This window comes from Lutra lutra, chromosome 16 (genome assembly GCF_902655055.1).
Source record: "Lutra lutra chromosome 16, mLutLut1.2, whole genome shotgun sequence".
Lineage (NCBI taxonomy): Eukaryota > Metazoa > Chordata > Mammalia > Carnivora > Mustelidae > Lutra > Lutra lutra.
In genome coordinates, this window is record NC_062293.1 from 33479210 (window position 1) to 33499638 (window position 20429).

General features: G+C 36.5%; 1 protein-coding gene across 9 annotated transcripts in view; it reads right to left on the reverse strand.

Annotated features, from left to right (window-relative positions):
• Positions 1-20429, reverse strand: part of TRIM37 (tripartite motif containing 37) — a 150483-nt gene that overhangs the window by 85306 nt on the left and 44748 nt on the right. For all 9 annotated transcript variants that reach the window (XM_047708945.1, XM_047708951.1, XM_047708946.1 and 6 more), the window contains exons 10-12: positions 17200-17250; positions 15774-15855; positions 7537-7613 (exon numbers count right to left, since the gene is read on the reverse strand). In XM_047708945.1, coding sequence (XP_047564901.1) covers positions 7537-7613; positions 15774-15855; positions 17200-17250 — 210 coding nt within the window. The remainder of the gene's footprint in view (positions 1-7536; positions 7614-15773; positions 15856-17199; positions 17251-20429) is intronic.

The following is a 20429-nucleotide window of genomic DNA, read 5'->3' on the forward strand; positions in this document are numbered from 1 at the left end:
ACACACCTGTAGAAAGATACTTAAGCATAATGAAATTATGAGAGTACCTCTGCAGCATCCCAGGTGATATTAAAATCTACTAGATAATGACACAACGATTTAAGATCTTATTCCATATTTTGGCAGTTAAACTACTGTTCAACTCTAAATTCCAAAATTGAATGACATTTTAATATGAATGAAGAGGTATTCAAACTCTTCTCTAGGCTTACTGAAGTGTTAAAGAGAATTAAGAGATAATAAAATGTCATTTTACCAGAATAGGTCTCACTGAGGTATTTAGATGATATCTAAGAAATATACAAATCCTAATCTCCTGAGTAATACTTCATTTTTATTGATGTTATGGTGTTTGCAAGACCATGTAAACTAAGTTCCTCTAGTGTATATGGTCAACAATAAAAGAACAGAGATGAAATCAGTACCAAAGGCAACAAAAATACCACAAAATCTACATTATCAGTAAGACAAAAAGGAGAAACTTCCTAAGACAAGAAACAGAGGTAGATCAAGAAATAGCTTAATCAAGAGACATGGAAAAGCCCAAGATTTAATGGTAGCAACAGGGACATGAACAAAATCTCAGTCACTGAGATTCTTATAATTCTGCCATAATCAACCACCTTCCAACCAAAATGGCTGATTTCAGAGAATCAAACAGAGCCCAGTACTTAACAACTATACAGAGACACCCGCCCCCCCAAAAAAATCTGGTTAAACAGACTGCTGCTAAACAATGCTGATCTTGAGTGAATAATTTAACTAAACCATCACTGTATTACCATCTGTGAAATGGGACTAATAATATAACCTATAGCTCACAAGATGGTAAAGCAAAGTGAGTTATGTAAAGCACAGTGCTTGGTGCAAAGTATATATTTAGCAGTTAGTTATTATGACAACAATACAGGTGAGTCCACTGTTTCAGATCATACAGGACATCTGGAGCAGAGCTATAACTAAAACATTATTTCCAATTTTCTTCCTATATCACTAACATTACTCATAGTTTGACTCACCAGTAGAGGCAAGAATATTCTGCATTAAGGTTAGTCTATGCCAGAGGTTGTTTAAGTATAGTTCGTGTGCCCCTGGGGGTCAGCTCCTATATGATCCTTTTAGGGATCCAAAATGTCAAAACCATTATCGTAATATTAAGTTGTTTGTCCCTTTCATGTGGACATTTGCACTAATGGTACAGACGAATGGTAGTTAAAGATGTACCAGTAGTGGGATGCCTGGGTGGCTCAGTCAGTTAAGCGGTTGCCTTAGGCTCAGGTCATGATCCCAGGACACTGCCCACATCAGCCTCCTTCCTCAGTGGGGAGCCTGCTTCTCCCCTCCCTGCCACTCCCCCAGCCTTAGCTTGCTCTCTCCCTCTGTCAAAAAAAAAAAAAAAAAAAAAATCTTAAAAAAAAAAAAAAGTACCAGTAGTCATTATATTATTCAGTGCTACACACTTTCAGACAAGGAGAAAAATGCCAGTGTCTCTCAGGAATGCCTTTGATGATGCAATAAAATTGTTAACTGTTATCAAACCTCAACTCTTGGTATCACAAAATGGGAAACGCTATACATAAAGTTCTGCATAGTGATGTACAATAGCGATCTTGGGGAAATAACTGAGTTGCAAGTTCATTAGCCACATTTTTTTGGTGAAACATCAAATGAAAGAAAAACAAACAATGGTTATTCAGCTGTAGATATCTAGCAGACTTTTTCTGGACCAAATTAATCAAGGAAAATAAACTGCCAGTATTGGTTGTCAATACACAGGTTGACAAAACACAAGCTTTCAAATAAAAAATCATAAAAATCAATAAAAAATCATAATTCTGAACAATCTGTACGTGCTACATGAGCTTAAAAGCTTTCTAATACTTCAAGACTCTCCTGATAAAAATGGTAGTATTACATTACAATGAATGTAATTCTTTGATATCACATAATGAAATGTGTCAAATGCATATTTAGCAAACTACTATTTTCCAAATGATCAATAATACATGAGCAAAAGATCCATTCAAAGTGCAGTCCAACAGAGTTTTTATTGTTGTTAGGTTTTTTTTTTTTTAGTAAACAACTTTGTTATACTTACAAGTGTAACAAAGAAAGCTGCACATATTTGAAGAGTATGATTTGATATAAAGTATATAATCTGGTAATTTATATGTGTACGCACACACACACACATATATATATATATATACACCCATGAAACCATCACCACAATCAAGAGACTACTGAGAGATACATCCTCTCCCAGTTTCCTCTGCCTTTTGTACTTCCCTCCCTCACCTTTTCCCTCTACCTAACCCCAGCCCTGTCTGTCCTTCCATCTCCAAACAACCTGCATTCTGTTTACAGATCAGTTTGCATTTTTCTAGTTTTACCTAAGTGGAATCATATACATGCTCTTTAACTGTCTAGTTTCTTTCATGAATAATTTAAAAGGTATTCATGTTGTTGCTCATATCAACAGTTCATTAGTTTTTAATGCTGAGTGGTATTCCATAGTATGGACACACCAAAATTTATTTATCCACTCAGCTGTTGTTGGAAATTAGGGTTGATTCTATTTTTATAAACAATGATGCTGTGAATATTTGTATAAAGGTCTTTGTATGGACATACAGTTCTTTTCTCTTGGGTAAATGTCTAGGAGTGGTTTATCTGTCATGGAATAAGTGTATGTTTAACTTGTTAACAATCACCAAATAGTTTACAAAAGTGGTTGTATCATTTTACCTTCCCAGGAGGAATGTTTAAGACTTCAACTTTCTATATATTCTTGGTATGATCTTAATTTTAGCCATTCCAATGAGATACAGTGGTATCATATTGTTCATAAATTTCCATTTCCCTAATAATTAACACATTAGGGTATATTGGTATCAGATTGATTGTAAATTTCTATTTCCCTAATGACCAATGCTATTAATCAACTTAAATAGGCTGATTTTGCCATCAGTATTTCTTCCTTAGTGGGGTGTGTGACAAATGTTTTGTCCACATGGAGAAGGGAGCTTTTTTTTTTTTTTTTTTTAAAGATTTTTATTTGTTTATTTCACAGACAGATCACAAGTAGGCAGAGAGGCAGGCAGAGAGAGAGAGAGAGAGAGGAGGCAGGCTCCCTGCTGAGCAGAGAACCCGATGCGGCACTCGATCCCAGGACTCTGGAATCATGACCTGAGCCGAAGGCAAAGGCTTTAACCACTGAGCCACCCAGGCGCCCGGGAGCTTGTTTTTTTATTGTTGAGTTTTGAGAGTTCCTTATATATTCTGGATAAAAGTCTATGCAATTTGAAGAAGAGAACTTTATGGTTTTAATGAAATCTAATAAATGTATTCTTTTATAGACTGTGCTTCTGGCTTATAACTAAAATATCATTGCCTAACCCAAAGTCACAGATTTGTTTTAGAATTTAAATCTAGGATTACAGTCAATTTTCAGTTAGTTTACTTATGTAATATGAGCTATGGATACGAGTTTATGCTTTTTCTGTACAGATATCCAAGCACCAAGACCGCATCTTTCCTTCACAGCATCTTTTTCACTTCTTTTTCTCTTCATAGCATCTTTTTCCCTTCACAGCATCTTTTTCAAAAATCTGTCCTTATGAATGAGTTGGTTTTTTTTTTTTAAGTTTAAAGTTGTTTCTTTTTTTTTTTACTTTATTTGACAGACAGAGAGATCACAAATAGGCAGAGAGGCAAGCAGAGAGAGAGAGAGGAGGAAGCAGGCTCCCCGCCGAGCAGAGAGCCCGAGGCAGGACTCGATCCCAGGACGCTGAGATCATGACCCGAGCCGAAGGCAGAGGCTTTAACCCACTGAACCACCCAGGCGCCCCATGAATGAGTTTTTTGCTGGACTTGTAGTATATTCCATTTATGAATTTTTCTAACCTTATGCTAATATTATGCTATATTAAGTTAATACTGTAGCTTTGTGGTAAGTCTTACAATCATGTAGATTTAGTCATCAAATTTTGTTTTGATTTCAATGATTTCCTCTATTTTTTCAATTTTTATTTTGTTGCATTCTGCTTTGATCTTTTTTTTTTTAAGATTTTATTTATTTGACACAGAGAAAGGAGAGAGAGAGTACAAAGTTCACACAAGTAGGTAGAGTGGCAGGCAGAGGGAGAGGGAGAAGCAGGCACCCTGCTGAGCAGAGTCAAACGTGGGCCTTGATCCCAGGACCATAGGATCATGACCTGAGCTGAAGTCAGATGCTTAACCAACTTAACCACCTAGGTGCCCCGTATTCTGCTTTTAATATTTGTTTCCTTGCTTCTGCTTCCTTTCTAACTTTTTCTTCCTTTCTCTAGTTTTTTTTTTTTTTTTTCTTTTCCCCTGAAGAGGGTGGCCAGGGGACGGAGAGAGAATCTTAAGCAAACTCCTTACCCAGTGTGCAAGGCTGAAGTGGGGCTTGATCTTACAACCCTGAAATCATGACCTGACCCGAAATCAATCAGCTTAACCAACTGAACCAACTAGGTGCCCCTCTTCTCTAGTTTTTTTTAAAGTAGATCATTGATTTGAGACCTTTCTGCTTTACATTTACCAGCTGATTCTTGAACAACGCAGGGGTTAGGGGCACTGATCCTCACGTAATCAAAAATGTGGGTATGACTTCTGACTTGCTGAAAATTTAACTAATAGGTCACTGCTGACCAGAGACCTTACATAACATAATCAACAGAAACAGGTGATTAACACGTATTTGGTATGTTATATGTATTATACACTATTTTATTATAATAAAGTAAGTTAGAGAAAAGAAAATGCTAAGAAAATCATAAGGAAAAGAAAATACATTTTTAGTACTATACTATATTTATCTAAAAAATCTGCATATAAGTGAATCTGCAGTTCAAACACCACACATTCAAACCCATGTTGTTCAAGGATCCATAGTAAATTGGCATTTATTACTATAAATTCCCCTCAACTTACTACTTTAGCAGCACACTACAAATTCTGATGTTTTCATTTTCACTTGGTTCAATATACTTTTAAAAAATCCCTTATGAGGGGCGCCTGGGTGGCTCAGTGGGTTAAAGCCTCTGCCTTCGGCTCGGGTCGTGGTCCCAGGGTCCTGGGATCGAGCCCCACATCGGGCTCTCTGCTCACCGGGGAGCCTGCTTCCTCTCTCTCTCTCTCTGCCTGCATCTCTGCCTGCTTGTGATCTCTGTCTGTCAAATAAATAAATAAAATCTTTAAAAAAAAAAATCCCCTATGATTGGGGCACCTGAGTGATTCAGTCAGTTAAGCATCTGCCTTCAGCTCAGGTCATGATCCTAGGGTGGGATTGAGCCCAGTGTCGGGCTCCTTGCTCAGCAAGCGAACCTGCTTCTCCTTCTCCCTCTGCTCATGTGTGCTCTCTCTCTCTTGCTCACTCTCTTAAATAAAATCTTACCAAAAAAAAAAAAAAAAAAAAAAACCCTTATGATTTCCTCTTTGAACTAGAGTTTTTTAGAAATGTTTTATTTCCAAGTATTTCAGATTTTCAAAATATGTTAATATATAAATTGATTCCACAATGGCAAGAGAAGATACTTTGAATGAGTTGAATTCTTTTTAACTTATTGAGATATGTTTTATACCCCAGAATATGGTCTCTCTTGGTAAATAATTTGTGTGCACTTCTGCTACTGTTTGATCAGTCTATAAATGTCAATCAGGACAGGCTGGTTGATAATGTTCCAATGTATATCCTTGATGATATCCTGCCCACTTGGATCAATTAAGAGAAGAGCTTCTATTTCTCCTTGTACTTCTCTAGGGTTTTGCTTTGCGTATTTTGAAGATCTGGTTCTGGGGCATAAACATAAGTAAATGTTCACAATTGTTTTATGTCCTCTTCATTAACTGATCTTTTATCACTATGAAATAACTTATTTATCTCTGGTAATACTTGCTTTGAAATCTAACATATTTTTGACTAGTACTAGCATGATACATCTTTATATTTAAAGTGTGTTTCTTATGGGCAACATAAACTTGAGTTTTGATTTTTTAGGCAATCTGACAATCTCTGCCTTTTAACTGGGTGCTAGATTATTTACATGAATACATTTTGGTATTTGTCCCAACTGTTCATTACCCATTAAACTTTTTCTTCTTTAAGTATTTGTCTGTAATTCCATTTTATCCCCTTTGTTGCTTTATTAGCTATATGTCTTTGTCATTTTAGTAGCGGCTTTATAGTTTATGGTCGTGGTCGGCTGAATATTACCCCTTACCCCAAGATATTCACATCCTAATCCCTGGAATGTGTAACTGTTACCTTTTATAGCAAAAAATGGGGAGCATATAGCTGTGATTAAGCTAAGATCTTCAGATAAGGGAATTATCCTAGAAAATCCCCATAGACTCTAAAAGTAATCATGAGTGTCATTTTAAGGGGAAAGCAGAGAAAGATCTGACAAAGAAAAAAAAGACAAGGCAGTGTGATCAAAGGCAGAAATAGGAGTGATATGGTCACAAGCCAAGGAATACTGGCAGCCTCAGAAACTAAGAGTCAAGAAATGGATTTTCCCCTAGTGCCTCTGTATCTAGTACAACCCTACTGAATACCTGATTTGGGGAAAACAATAGTTTTTGGATTTCTGGACTCCAGAGAGTATAAGGGAAGACAATTTCTATTTTTAAGTTGCTGTTTGAACTAATTTATTATACAGTAGTATATATCTTTAAATCACCAGAGTCTAGAGCTTTTTTACCATAGCACTTCACATACAGTTTCAGAATCTTCTATTTCCATGCTCTACACCCTTTTGTTAATCATGTACTTCAACCAGAACAAGTTATCGAAACAAAGTGAATATAGAAGCCAATGCTAGGATCCAACTGTCTTTTTTAAAGCCATATATTAAGAGATTTCCAAAAAATACCAACCAAGTTTTCTTTCTTTTTTTTTTTTTTTAAAGATTTTATTTATTTATTTGACAGAGAGAGATCACAAGTAGGCAGAGAGGCAGGCAGAGAGAGAGGAAGGGAAGCAGGCTTCCTGCTGAGCAGCGAGCCCGATGCGGGACTCGATCCCAGGACTCTGGGATCATGACCTGAGCCGAAGGCAGCGGCTTAACCCACTGAGCCACCCAGGCGCCCCCCAACCAAGTTTTCTTACCAAATATTATTTTGCTTTAGAAAAATAGGTATCGTTCACAAAAATGTTATGTTAGTATTCAATAGGTTTATTATTTTTAAGTGAACTTATAAAATTTTTTAGTTAAGGAAATTTTAAGTTGTCTCAGTTTTCATTTCTAACTCAGAAAATATCAACATTTAATAATCCATGTTAAAAAAAAAACATCTTTGGGGGTTTGCAATAAAATTTAAGAATATAACATCCTGAGACCATATAGTTTGAGAATTGCCAGTCTGTGCCACCATAGTATGCCAGGGGATGCACACAGCAGCACACATCTTAATAGACATACTTTGGTAATTAATAATAGTGAATAAAAAATCCTAAGAGAAATCTACATAAAGACCCACTAAAGTTTGTTATTTAATTGCATGTCTTACTTGGAAGTTTCAGGTAAGCCAGCTGACAGTTCCAGAAACACAGATAAGTAGTAACCACGAACAACTCCATTTCCATCCTAAAAAAAGGAAAAAGAGTCAACTATATTTCAATAACTAAAAAAAGATGTTACACAAACCCTAGATCAACTCAAACATAAAAAATTAAGGCACAACAAAACAAACACAAATTACTATGTCATATTTGGATTGGGAAATACTTCTAAGTTTAAAAGCAGTGGCAGAGATAATAAAAAGCCCAACAGATATGAGTCTATAACTTAAATCTTTTGTACATTAAAAAAAAACAACATGGAAATATTAAGGCATTCAAGCTAAGGAAAATGTTAACAAGTATAAGCATTAAGAGTTCTAACATATACAAAACTCTTAAATATCAGCTTCCAAGAAAAATGAAAACTCCAAAAAAAAATATGGAAAAAAAAAAAACCTCTACTAGGCATGAGACAAAAAATATATATATATTTAAAAGGAGTAAAACAGAACTAGGTAACACTTGATGTTGAAAGTGATTAAACATTATTTCTATATAATGTCTATGTTAGGATTCCACATAAAAGTCTGTCTGAAGATTAAGAAGTTGTGTAAATTTCTGTTAGAGATGTTTAGAAAGATACTAACCTCCCTCTCTCTTTCTCTATTTGCTCATATGCCTACCTTTTTAAATGACTATCATCATTGTAACTACATATATAAACAACTGTTTCCCCATCCAGATTATGAGGACTGAGGGAAGGATTCTTATTATTCATCACCAGTGTCTATTGGGATATGACCACAGAGGAGTACAAATACCTATTAACTCCTTCATTTCTAGGCTACTTTGCTCCAAAAAGTTCTAAGGAAGCTTTCAGGGTTAGACAAGGTAATTGTTCAATAAACACTAAATAAACAACAAATAATCAGTTAAGTGAAAAAAAGCCAGAAACAAAAAATTATATATTGTGTGACCCTATTATATGAGATTCTGGAAAAGCAAAAACTATAATGACAAAAACAGATCAGTGGTTGCAGAGGGGCCAGGAAGGGAGGAAAAAAAGGGATTAGTTTAAAAGATGAATTGGATAAAACATTTGGGGGTAATAAAACCATGAATGTGGTAACCACCTTATGAGTATATATATATATACATGTATCAAAACTTGTCAAAATTAGTAAATTTTATTGCATATAAATTTTATCACAAATTGGGCGCCTGGGTGGCTCAGTGGGTTAAAGCCTCTGCCTTCGGCTCAGGTCATGATCCCAGGGTCCTGGGATGGAGCCCTGCATTGGGCTCTCCGCTCAGCGGGAAGCCTGCTTCTCTTCCTCTCTCTCTCTGCCTGCCTCTCTGCCTACTTGTGATCTCTGTCCGTCAAATAAATAAAATCTTTAAAGATTTTAAAAAAATAATAAAAATAGGGCGCCTGGGTGGCTCGGTGGGTTAAGCCGCTGCCTTCGGCTCGGGTCATGATCTCAGGGTCCTGGGATCGAGTCCCGCGTCGGGCTCTCTGCTCAGCGGGGAGCCTGCTTCCCTTCCTCTCTCTCTCTCTGCCCGCCTCTCTGCCTACTTGTGATCTCTGTCAAATAAATAAATAAATAAATCTTTAAAAATAATAATAATAATAAAAATAAGGATCAATAATCCTTATTCAAATGACTGGAGTTTTTTCTTCTTCTAAATTATGCCACTAGAACAATTTCCCTAGAATAAGTTAACAACTAATAAAAAGGAATAAACATTTTTTCCTCCTGATCTTTATCAGCTAATATCATAAATTTTTTTATTTTATTTTTATAATTTTAAGGAAACTGTTTTATTATCTTATGTACATGCCAGCTATACCTCTAACAAAATACTAGCTTTAAGATTTTCAAAAGGCAGAGGATTCTATATATACACATTTTTTTTAGATGTTATTTATTTGTCAGAGAGGGAGAAAGAGAAAGCATGCATGCACACACAAGCAGGGGGAGCAGCAGGCAAAGGGTGAAGTAGGCTCCCTGCTGAGCAAGGAGCCCGATGTTGGCCTCAATCTCAGGACCCTGGGATCATGATCTGAGCCAAGACAGATGCTTAACTGACTAGAGCCACCCAGGCATCCCAAAAGGCAGAGGATTCTAGAAAGAGTGCAGCAATGGCAACATAATTTATGCAACTCTCTAAATCCAAACAGAAAACTAACAAACAGAAATAACTGGACAGAAAACCCAAAAGCTCACAAAGAGCAATTACAACAAAACTAGATGACAGATTATCTCCACAATCCGCAAAATACAAGCAGATAAAGATATATTAGTTACAACCATTAAGACCTGTATGACATAAACATCTACATGGGAGAAGAGAGGGAAGCTATGGGACATCTAGTGAACAGGTAACAGGGAAACCACAAAATGGCAAAGAGCCACTGAAAAACCTCACACACCAAATACAATAGTTGAAAATGGAATGAGCTGCTCAATGGATTACCAATGGAGCACAAAGGAGTCTTACATTAAAACTCTGAGAATTAAATGCAGTCAGGTCACTCTAATCTTTTATAAATGAATATACAGGGCCCTTCAAGACAGGTCCTAAAATTACAAAGAAAGTACTAGAAATGAAGATATAATAAAAACAAAGGAAGGAGAAGGAGAGAACCAGGGCACTGCTCAGAAAGCAAGGCATCATATTTATTGTTGATTGCCTTATCACACCAGATATCCCCATGCAAATGAAATTTGGTCCCTGCTTTATGTACAAATATTGAATCAAAATGGATCAAAGATCTAACTAAGTCCTAAAACTATAAAACTTTTAAAGGAATACATAGAAGAAAAGTTTCATACCATTTTTTTTTTATTTGACAGATAGAGATCACAGGTAGGCAGCGAGGCAGGCAGAGAGAGAGAGGAGGAAGCGGGCTCCCCGCCGAGCAGAGAGCCCGTAGTGGGGCTCGATCCCAGGACCCTGGGATCATGACCTGAGCCGAAGGCAGAGGCTTTAACCCACTGAGCCACCCAGGCGCCCCTCATACCATTTTTTTTAAAGATTTTATTTATTTGACAGAGAGAGAGATCACAAGTAGAGAGAGAGAGAGAGGAGGAGGCAGGCTACCCGCCTAGCAGAGAGCCTGATATGGGACTTGATCCCAGGACCCTGAGATCGTGACCTGAGCCGAAGACAGAGGCCCAACCCACTGAGCCACCCAGGCAGCCCCGAAAAGTTTCATACCATTAAATTTGATAAGGAATATCTGGCTATGAAACCAAATGCAAAGACAGACAAATTGAACGACTTTATAATTTAAAACTTTTGTGCATCAAAGATCGAAAGAATTACAAAGGATCCTACAGAATGGGAGAAAATACATCTAAAACAGATATCTAGGGGCACCTGGGTGGCTCAGTGGGTTGAAGCCTCTGCCTTCGGCTCAGGTCACGATCTCAGGGTCCTGGGATCAAGCCCCGCATCGGGCTCTCTGCTCAGCGGGGAGCCTGCTTCCTCCTCTCTCTGCCTGCCTCTCTGCCTATCTGTGATCTCTGTCTGTCGAATGAATAAATAAAATCTTTAAAAAATTAAATTAAATTAAATTAAAAACACAGATATCTAACAAGGGGTCAATATCCAGAATGTATAAAGAAATTCCACAACTCAACAACTAAATTTTCAAATGCGCTAGGACTTGAGTACACATTTCTCTGAACAGGATATACAAATGGTCAACAAGCACATGAAAAAATGCTCAATGTTAATAATCAATAGGGAAGCACAAATCAAAACCAAACTATTACTTCATGCCCATCAGAATGGCTACTAACAAAAAAACAGAAAACAAGATTGATGAAGACAGGGAGAAACTGGAACCCTTGTGCACTGTTGAAAGTGTTCATCAAAAAATTAAAAACAGAATTATCATTTGATTGAATTCCACTTCTGTGTCTATAGCCAAAAGAACTGAAAGCAGGATTCTGAAAAGTATTTGCAAACCCCTGTCCACAGCAGCACTATTCACTATAGCCAAGAGGCAGAAGCGGGGGGCCTGGGTGGCTCAGTTGGTTAAGCGACTGCCTTCGGCTCAGGTCATGATCCTGGAGTCCCGGGATCGAGTCCCGCATCAGGCTCCCAGCTCCATGGGGAGTCTGCTTCTCCCTCTGACCTTCTCCTCGCTCATGCTCTCTCTCAAATAAATAAATAAAATGTTTAAAAAAAAAAAAAAAAAAAGAGGCAGAAGCAACCCAAAGTGTCAATCAACAGATGAATGGATAGGGATGCCTAAGTAACTCAGTCAGTTAAGCATCTGCTTTCTGCTCAGGTCATGATCCCAGGGTCCTGGGATCAAGTCCCACATCGGGCTCCACCCTCAGCAGGGAGCCTGCTTCTCCCTCTGCCTGCCACTCCCCCTGCTTGTGCTCTCTCTCTCTCTCTCAACTCTGACAAATAAATAAATAAACTTAAAAAAAAAAAAAAAACCACCGATGAATGGATAAAGTGTAGTACATACACTGGAATATTATTCAGCTTTAAAAAGAATTCTCACACATGCTATAAAGTAGATGAACTCTGAGGGCATTATGTAAGTAACCAACCACAGAAAGACAAATACTGTATGATTCCAGATATATGGGATCTCTAGAGCAGTCAAACTCACTGAAACAAAAAGAGTGGTGCTTACGAATGAATAAGTGGATGGAAAAATGGGGAATTACTGTTTAATGAGTAGAGAGCTTCAGTTTCGAAAGATGAAAAAGTTCTGCAGATTGGCTGCACAACAATGTGAATATACTTAATACTATAATGTACACCGAGAAATGATTAAGATGGTAAATTTTATGTCAAGCATTATTTGCCAAAATAAAAAAAGAGACTAAAGAAACATCCTTGCAGGCAATAAAAACACTCTAGAAAAACATACTCAAAGATCAAAATTGTAACCCATTTCAAAATGATGTAAAAGACACTAATAGTATAACAGCCCACAGGAAGGAAAAAAAATATGACATGAAGAATAACACAAATCAGAATTACAAAAACCCAGAAATGAGGTGATAGAACTAAAAATTAGAAAATTAAGAAATAAAGACTGAACTAAAAGAAACAGGAGCGCAGGGGCGCCTGGGTGGCTCAGTGGGTTGGGCCGCTGCCTTCGGCTTGGGTCATGATCTCAGAGTCCTGGGATCAAGCCCTGCATCGGGCTCTCTGCTCAGCAGGGAGCCTGCTTCCTCCTCTCTCTGCCTGCCTCTCTGCCTGCTTGTGATCTCTCTGTCAAATAAATAAATAAAATCTTAAAAAAAAAAAGAAAAAAGAAAGAAACAGGAGCGCAAATAAGCAGAATAGTTTTTATGTTAAAAAGACAAGTGAACGAAGAAAAATTTTTCAAATGAAAAAGAAATGTAAAGTTAGGAAAACTAGAAAGAAAGTGATAAATATTGAAGACAGAAAAAGATTCAAAATACAGATAACAGCAAATCCCAAGGAAGAAAACCAGAGAAAGAAACATAATAAATACTTAAAACTGTAATTAAGGAAACATTTTCTTGAAGGGGGTGTAGGAAAAAAGATCTAAATCTACATACTGGAAGAGCCTAGTATGTATTAATGACCCCAAACAACTAAAATATGTAATAGTAAACTACTAGACTTAAAAAAAGATTATTTGGCCCCCTAGACAATGTTAGTGAATGCCTTTTAAGGATTAGTTCATAATCAGATTTACGTACAGAAAACTGAATTAAATATCTGAGATACCCAACAAAAGAAAACACAAGCTAAGGATTTTCTATCCAGCAATAGTGGCTCTAGAGTATAGAACACAAACGGTTTTCAAGATATAAAAACTCAGAGAACAAGATTTGCACATCAAAACTCCTATCTAATGTGGCAGAGGTGGGGGGAACAAGGGAGTATAAACACACAAAAAAATTTTAAGCAGTTCTTTGTAATCAAATTAATGGTAGAATTAAGAGTTCCTATACTGAGATATTTGTGGCTATAAGGAAAAATAAAACAAATGAGAGACTGGTTAGTAGATATTTTAATCCTACAGTTTCCAAAGGATTCAAGAAGAACGGTTCCTAGAATGGAAGTAGACACAGGTGTAATATAAACAGATTAAGAAAAAAAAAAATAGTCCTTATTTGAATGGTATATATGAGCATTGACTCAAGAGCTATTTTATCTTTAAGTACATATATGTAACCAAAAAAACCCCGATATTCAATTACATAGCAATTTTAAAGTGTTCATAAATATTTTTTCTCTGCTGAGCTCCCTGGAGTTTATCCAATTTGCTTTTATCCATGCTCCCATCCAGTTCTTCTCTAACTATATTCTTTGGCCTAAAAACAAACAAAATAACAAAACAACCCTATAATGTACATTACTAATAATGAACTTTAATGTAAACTAGGACTTTGGGTAATAATATGTCAATATATGTTCATCAACTGTAACAAATGTATCACTCTGGTGTAAGATAGGTTGATAATGGGGGAGGATGTAGGGCCATGGAGCATGTGGAACTCTGTACTTACCACTCAATTTTGAGGGTTTAACTTAAAACTGCTCTAAAAAATAAAGTCTATTAAATAAATTTTAAATAAATAAATAAATGCAGATTTCCCCCTTTACAAATACCCATATACATTTCTCTATGTATTTCCTACTTCTGTTCACTAAGAAGGCCTAGAAACTGTGACCAACTTGGTAGAAATAAGCATCCCTAGCAGTTTGGTCTTGAAATACCATTTCCCACTAAAAGGAATCAGGGCTCTTTGAATAAAGCGGCCAATTCCAGATATGGCGTACGAAATGGACAAGATGAGCCTAGAATATTTTGCCATGGAAGAGAACAAGAAAGCTAACTACCAGAGTCACTACAAGGTACTTTTAGGGTCAGAGCAAAGTGACAAAGAAGCCAACTTAAGGAGATCATATATGTATAAATCTATAAGTTCATAATGATATCAAAAAAACTTAATGGCTCACTTCCAGAAAATAATAAGGAAAACTGGTAAATATCAGGGAACAAATCCTGTTTCTTCTTTATGAACTATAATAGTGGTTAGCCAAATAATAAATAGGAAGCAGCTCTTAGAAACATATCTTTATAAAACTATTACAACTAATAAATGAAAAACAGTGAGAATCACTATTTTACAACTCCCAGTTAATTAACAGGTATAAGCAATGAGCACTGATAGCAGTCAACATCACAAAAGAGATGCAACTAGACATGATGTGAAAAAAGAACAAAATACTGCTTATACCCTTGCCACCAAAATCAACTATACATCTCATTCTGCCACTGCACCCAGCTGCCAATTTACAAAAAATACCTTGGTCAAAGAAACACACTGAAAGGCACCATGAGTATGTAATCAGCATATATGTATTTTTGATGGCTTTCCGTATCTAAATTTTATTTTTATTTAAACAACGAATTTTAGGGGTGCCTGGGTGGCTCAGTTCATTAAGTGGCTAACTTCAGAATTTTACACATTTCTTCTAAAGATAAATGTCTTCCTAGAAGCGAGAAATAAAATTCAGTAAGGTCAAGGTTCATTCTGTTCACATTTAACTCACCTTTTTGGTACTTAGTAATATACCTTACAAAAAAAATTATAATTCTTTACTCCACAAAAAAGTGAACCAGTGAATATTTCTCTACCTGTTATATGGGATGCAGCCTAATTCATGAATTGCTTAATAAAACCATGGAAATCTTCAAATTAAAAGAAAAAAGGGGGGGGTGCCTGGGTGGCTTAGTGGTTAAGCATCTGCCTTCAGCTCAGGTCACAATCCCAGAGTCCTGGAATCAGCACCGCATTGGGCTCCCTGCTTGGAGGGAAGCCTGCTTCTTCCTCTCCCACTCCCCCTGCTTATGTTCCCTCTCTTGCTGTGCCTCTATCAAATAAATAAAATCCTTAAAAAATAAAAAATTAAAATTAAAAAAAAATTTTAAAGTTAGGGCACCTGGATGGCTCAGTCAGTTAGGCATCTGACTCTTGATTTTGGTTCAGGTCACGATCTCAAGGTCTTGAGACTGAGCCCCATGAAGGGCTCTGCACTGGGTATGGAGACTGCTTGTGATTCTCTCTCTCCCTCTGCCCCTCCACCCTCTGCTTGTTCTCTGGCTGGCTCTCTCTCGCTCAAAAAAAAAAAAAAAAAAAAAAGGAAAAAAAAGTGAACCAGTACGCTACAGAACCCTGAAGAAAGACCTTGGTTTCAAAATTGATTAGAAACATGAAAAACTTACTGGGTAAACTTTTAACCTCCAACAAAGTCCTGAAACTTGAAGAGGTGGACTGTAAACAGGGTCTGCTCTCTGACGCAAAGTGCTGAAGTAAAAGAAAACCAACCAAATCCCAAGATCAAAACTGTTGTGAAATAGCAACAGGCAAAACCAAACTCCAAGCATTTTGTTACTTATTTGCAGTCCTAAACAAGGAAATGAAGGTGACTGAACAAATTAAGATTCTGTATATTTATATATATACTTACATCCTTAAAAAAAGAAAATTTAATGATACTGAAATATTCAGCAGTATCTTTTCAGTTTCAGGTTTAAAAACCCTCAAAACTGCGACATTCAAGGGGCACCTGGGTGGCTCAGTTGGTAAAGTGCCTAACTTTGACTCAGATCATGATCTCAGGGTCCTGAGATCAAGCCCCGCTTTGGGCTCCATGCTCAGCTGGGAGTCTGCTTGTCCCTTTCGCTCTCCCTTTGCCCCTCCCCGCCCTCCTGCTTTGTGCATGCACATGCATACATGTGCTCTCTAATAAAATCTTAAAAAAAAAACCCCACAAAACTGTGACATCCAAGGGAAAAGGAAAATATAAAAATAAAACTAAGTTGTCCTGAATTTAGTTACCACCTGAATAAGCAGTCTTTCACCATTAAAGGAAAAAAAATAGGATTCTCTCCCACATCCTTGTGGTACAATTTTATTTTTTTAATATGGAAAAACTTAAGAAATGTGCGAAATCATAATATATGTGGGGATAGCCTCAGAAAGGTTCCAGTCACAAAATTATCCCATAAGAAAAGACAAATGGGAAGTGGTATAAATTCTCAGTTTAGCCTTATACTGATGGTTATCAACTCCTGGAACTTCTCTCCCCAAGGAAAGGCCTTTTATTTCTTGGTTCTCCATTCCCAAACTGTCTTTGAAGACAAGCCCCGTAAGACCTTTGTGTTTTAAGATCTTTGCTTCTAATCGTAGAGAGAAAGCAATAAAAGCTAACAAAATAACAATGCAAGTTACAAAGCCTACAAACTTCTTATAATTATGTCCTCTCATTCATAATTTCTCACTGTCAGCTAAGATAAATGGATTTAAATGGACTTCTTCCCACCCCTCTTATTTCTCAGGATGGGTGGCAGGGGTCAACAACCTTTATAAACCCCATTGCCCCACCTTAGCAAAAGCTAAATGGACCCTCTTCTTTAAAAAAAAAAAAAAAAAAAAAAGGTTCCTTCTCCTGAGAATCAACTGTCTTGAAGATAAAATACAATCCAGACAAATGACCTATATGTTTCTAATATGAAACTTGTTTATTCTAAGATTACACACTGAGTGACACAGTTCATTAGGTATGTATCCTACCCAGGAATGATGATACCTTCCTGGCTCACTCTTATGCATACATACAGAAAACCTCAGCTGTCAAAAATCTCTTACCTGAAATTCTCTAAAACAAAAGTTGCTGAATCGTAAGATGGTACTAATTCACTAAAAAGAAGGAAAAGGCAAAAAAATTATTTGGCTTATTAAGTTTAACCTTTCATTTATTTAAAAACCAAAGTTAAGTCTCTTGGTATCTTAAAAATGTTGTTAAACTAAGTCCCTAGGAAATATTTTTAAATCCTTACTGAACATTAACACTAAATCAAATGAATTCATAAACCACCAAAAGCTGACATCAAAAGTTCACAATTAGAGACCCAACAAATACTTTGTAAATAGTTGGGGTGTTCTTTAAAGGCAATATACATTTAAGTATTAAAATAAACATAAGAGACTTTCAAAAGTACTCATGCGAACAGGAAAAGGAAAAAATGGATGCTTAGGCTGAGAATCTAAACTATGAAACAAATATAAACAGGTTTTAAAAAGTCAAAAGAAACAGCAAAAGACATCACAATAAATCTCCAAACTTCCTTCTCTAGAACAAATTATGAGGAATATTGACATTCTTAAATACTTTAAATTCTTAACTACTTTAAGAACATTTACTAGCAAGTGAATCTATACCATTTTATAGAATAAGAATAAATAATCACATAGGGACAAACAGAGTGGATGAACACATTAACAGTTTCTTGGCAAGGCAAGATTACTGCAGGCAACTTTAATTCCACAGTCTTCTCAGTAGAGAACTGAAGTATATATAACACAACCACAGGATATACCCTTAGATCATGTGAATAATCTGTAGCACCATCATTCAAACGCCTCAAAAGTTAGAGTCAGTAAAACATTTATAATAAAGACATTAACACAGATAGTATAATATACAGTATTATATACTTAATAAACAAAATTATAAATTTACCAAAAACATATACTGCAAGCCATTTCACTGCATTCTCAGATATATCTTCTAAATTTCGATTCATGAAAATTTATTACCAAAATAAGATACAAAATAACATCCATAGCATTTTCACATTGTGATGGTCCCTAAAGAAATTAGTGATTTGCCAGTGAAAACAGCACAGATTTAAAAATATATCATTGGGGAGGTTGCGGGGAGGGGCTCAGTGGCTCAATAATTTGAGTGTCTGGCTCTTGATTTCAGCTCAAGTCATGATCTCAGGGTCATGAGATTGAGCCCTGTGTCAGGCTCTGCAAAGGATATGGAATCTGGTTGAAATCCTCTCTCTCTCTCTCTCCCTTTGCCCCTCCCCCAGTCCTGTAAGCACACTCTCTCTAAAATAAATAATCTATAGAATATATATATATACATTATTTTTTATTTTATGGTAAGAATGTACAGATAAATAGCTCGTATCTTTTTGATAGTAAGTAGATGAAATCTGTCCTGCAAGAATTAACTATATAGCTACTATCCTATTATCAAGGACCCCTAACCATATCCCTAGGCAGCTATTAAATTTTCTTAGAAGACTCACATTCCTCATTCCCAGATGTTTGCTTGGTTAATCTTTATTATTCCTTAGAAGTCACAGACCATTTACTGGAGGTCTGCTCTAACTTCTCTCCATTATATACTCTCCTCACACTCAATATACACAAACCCCAATTAGTAGGACCAATGTAACTAGTACCTAGGAAGCCTACCTAGAACCACAAACCTAATCAGAGCTCCAAGGTAGTCTCCCCAGGATAGTTTTCAAATTTGGTCAAGTCATGGTATGTTTTGGTTACAATTTCATGCAACTTCCAATCATACCACCAAATTCAAAACATCTTTCATAATTTTTTTCCACCATCTCCTTAATATCCAAAGTGATACATTTCCTTTGTTTTTTTTTTTTTTGTTTAAGACCAGTCTATCATCATATTTTTATCAGTCAGTAAGAGTCAAAAGGGTTCACCAAAACACAAATAGAAGATGACATGTTTAACTCAGAATAGCAGGGTGGAAAGCTTAGAAGCTAAAGAGCTAGAATAGACAGCAAAAGCTCACTAACCAAGACAGCATAGTACAGCCTACCCTAGCTCTCACTCGCTGAGAGAAAATGATCACATTCAGAGAACAGAAAACATCTACCAATCCTAGGATACTGTGATATACTACATATATATAATTTTTAGGGAAACTTTCTGAAAAATAACATTGTTAAAAAATTAGTGCTGGTGCCTGGGTGGCTCAGTTGGTTAAGTGACTGCCTTTGCCTCAGGTCATGATCCCAGAGTCCCAGGATCAAGTCCCACATTGGGCTCCCAGCTCCATGGGGAGTCTGCTTCTCCCTCTGACCTTCTCCTCTCTCAAGCGCTCTCTACTCTCCCTCTCAGATAAGTAAATAAAATCTTAAAAAAAAAATTAGTACTATGGGGCAGCATTAAGCAGTATGTATTATACAATTGACCCTTGAACAACACAGGTTTGAATTGTAGAGGCTCACTCATAAGTGGACATTTTTCAATACAGTACTTAGAGCAAATATACTGTCTCTTATGTTTTTCTCTTCTTTAGCTTACTTTGCTATAAGAATATAGTATATAATACAACACGCAAAATACGTGTTAATCAACTTTATGTTATCGATAAGGCTTCTAGTCAACAGTAGGCTATCAGCAGTTAAGCTTTTGGGGAGTCAAAAGTTGTATGTGGATTTTTGAATGCTCAGGAGCAAGCATCCCTAACTCCCACATTGTTCAAAGGCCAACTGTAATTGAGTAACAAATATTAGATTTTAATATACAATTCTCTACTATTTAATATGGAATGTATTCTTCCACGTCTCCTGAGTAGCGCCTACAACAGTACTAAACACATAGATGGTCTTAAATAACATTGTACTCTTCTTTGGTAACTTTATTCACCATTGTGGCTCCACCATGAATTATGAACTAATGGAATTTAAGGTAATCCAGCTCCATGATCACAAAGCTTAGGAACATTCACCACTGCCTTTGCACAATTAAAATTTGATCTATAATTTAATGTCAATAAATGTTGGCCTTTTTTATTTGGAGCTCCACTATGCTCACTCAATGCATCAACAAATGAACACTGCTTCCTGTATACTGCAACCCATCTATTAAAAACTACAGTTAAGTTACAAGCCAAATTTTCCAGTAAGGCAGTAATAAGCATCACTAGCGGAGAGAGGTTCTTAATGTGAACTTATCCATGGGAAGCTCCTTAATTGTCATACTTTCTTATTTTTGAAATTTTTGGTTTTCTCTTTACTGATGTTCCTCCTACCTTCCTCCCTTGC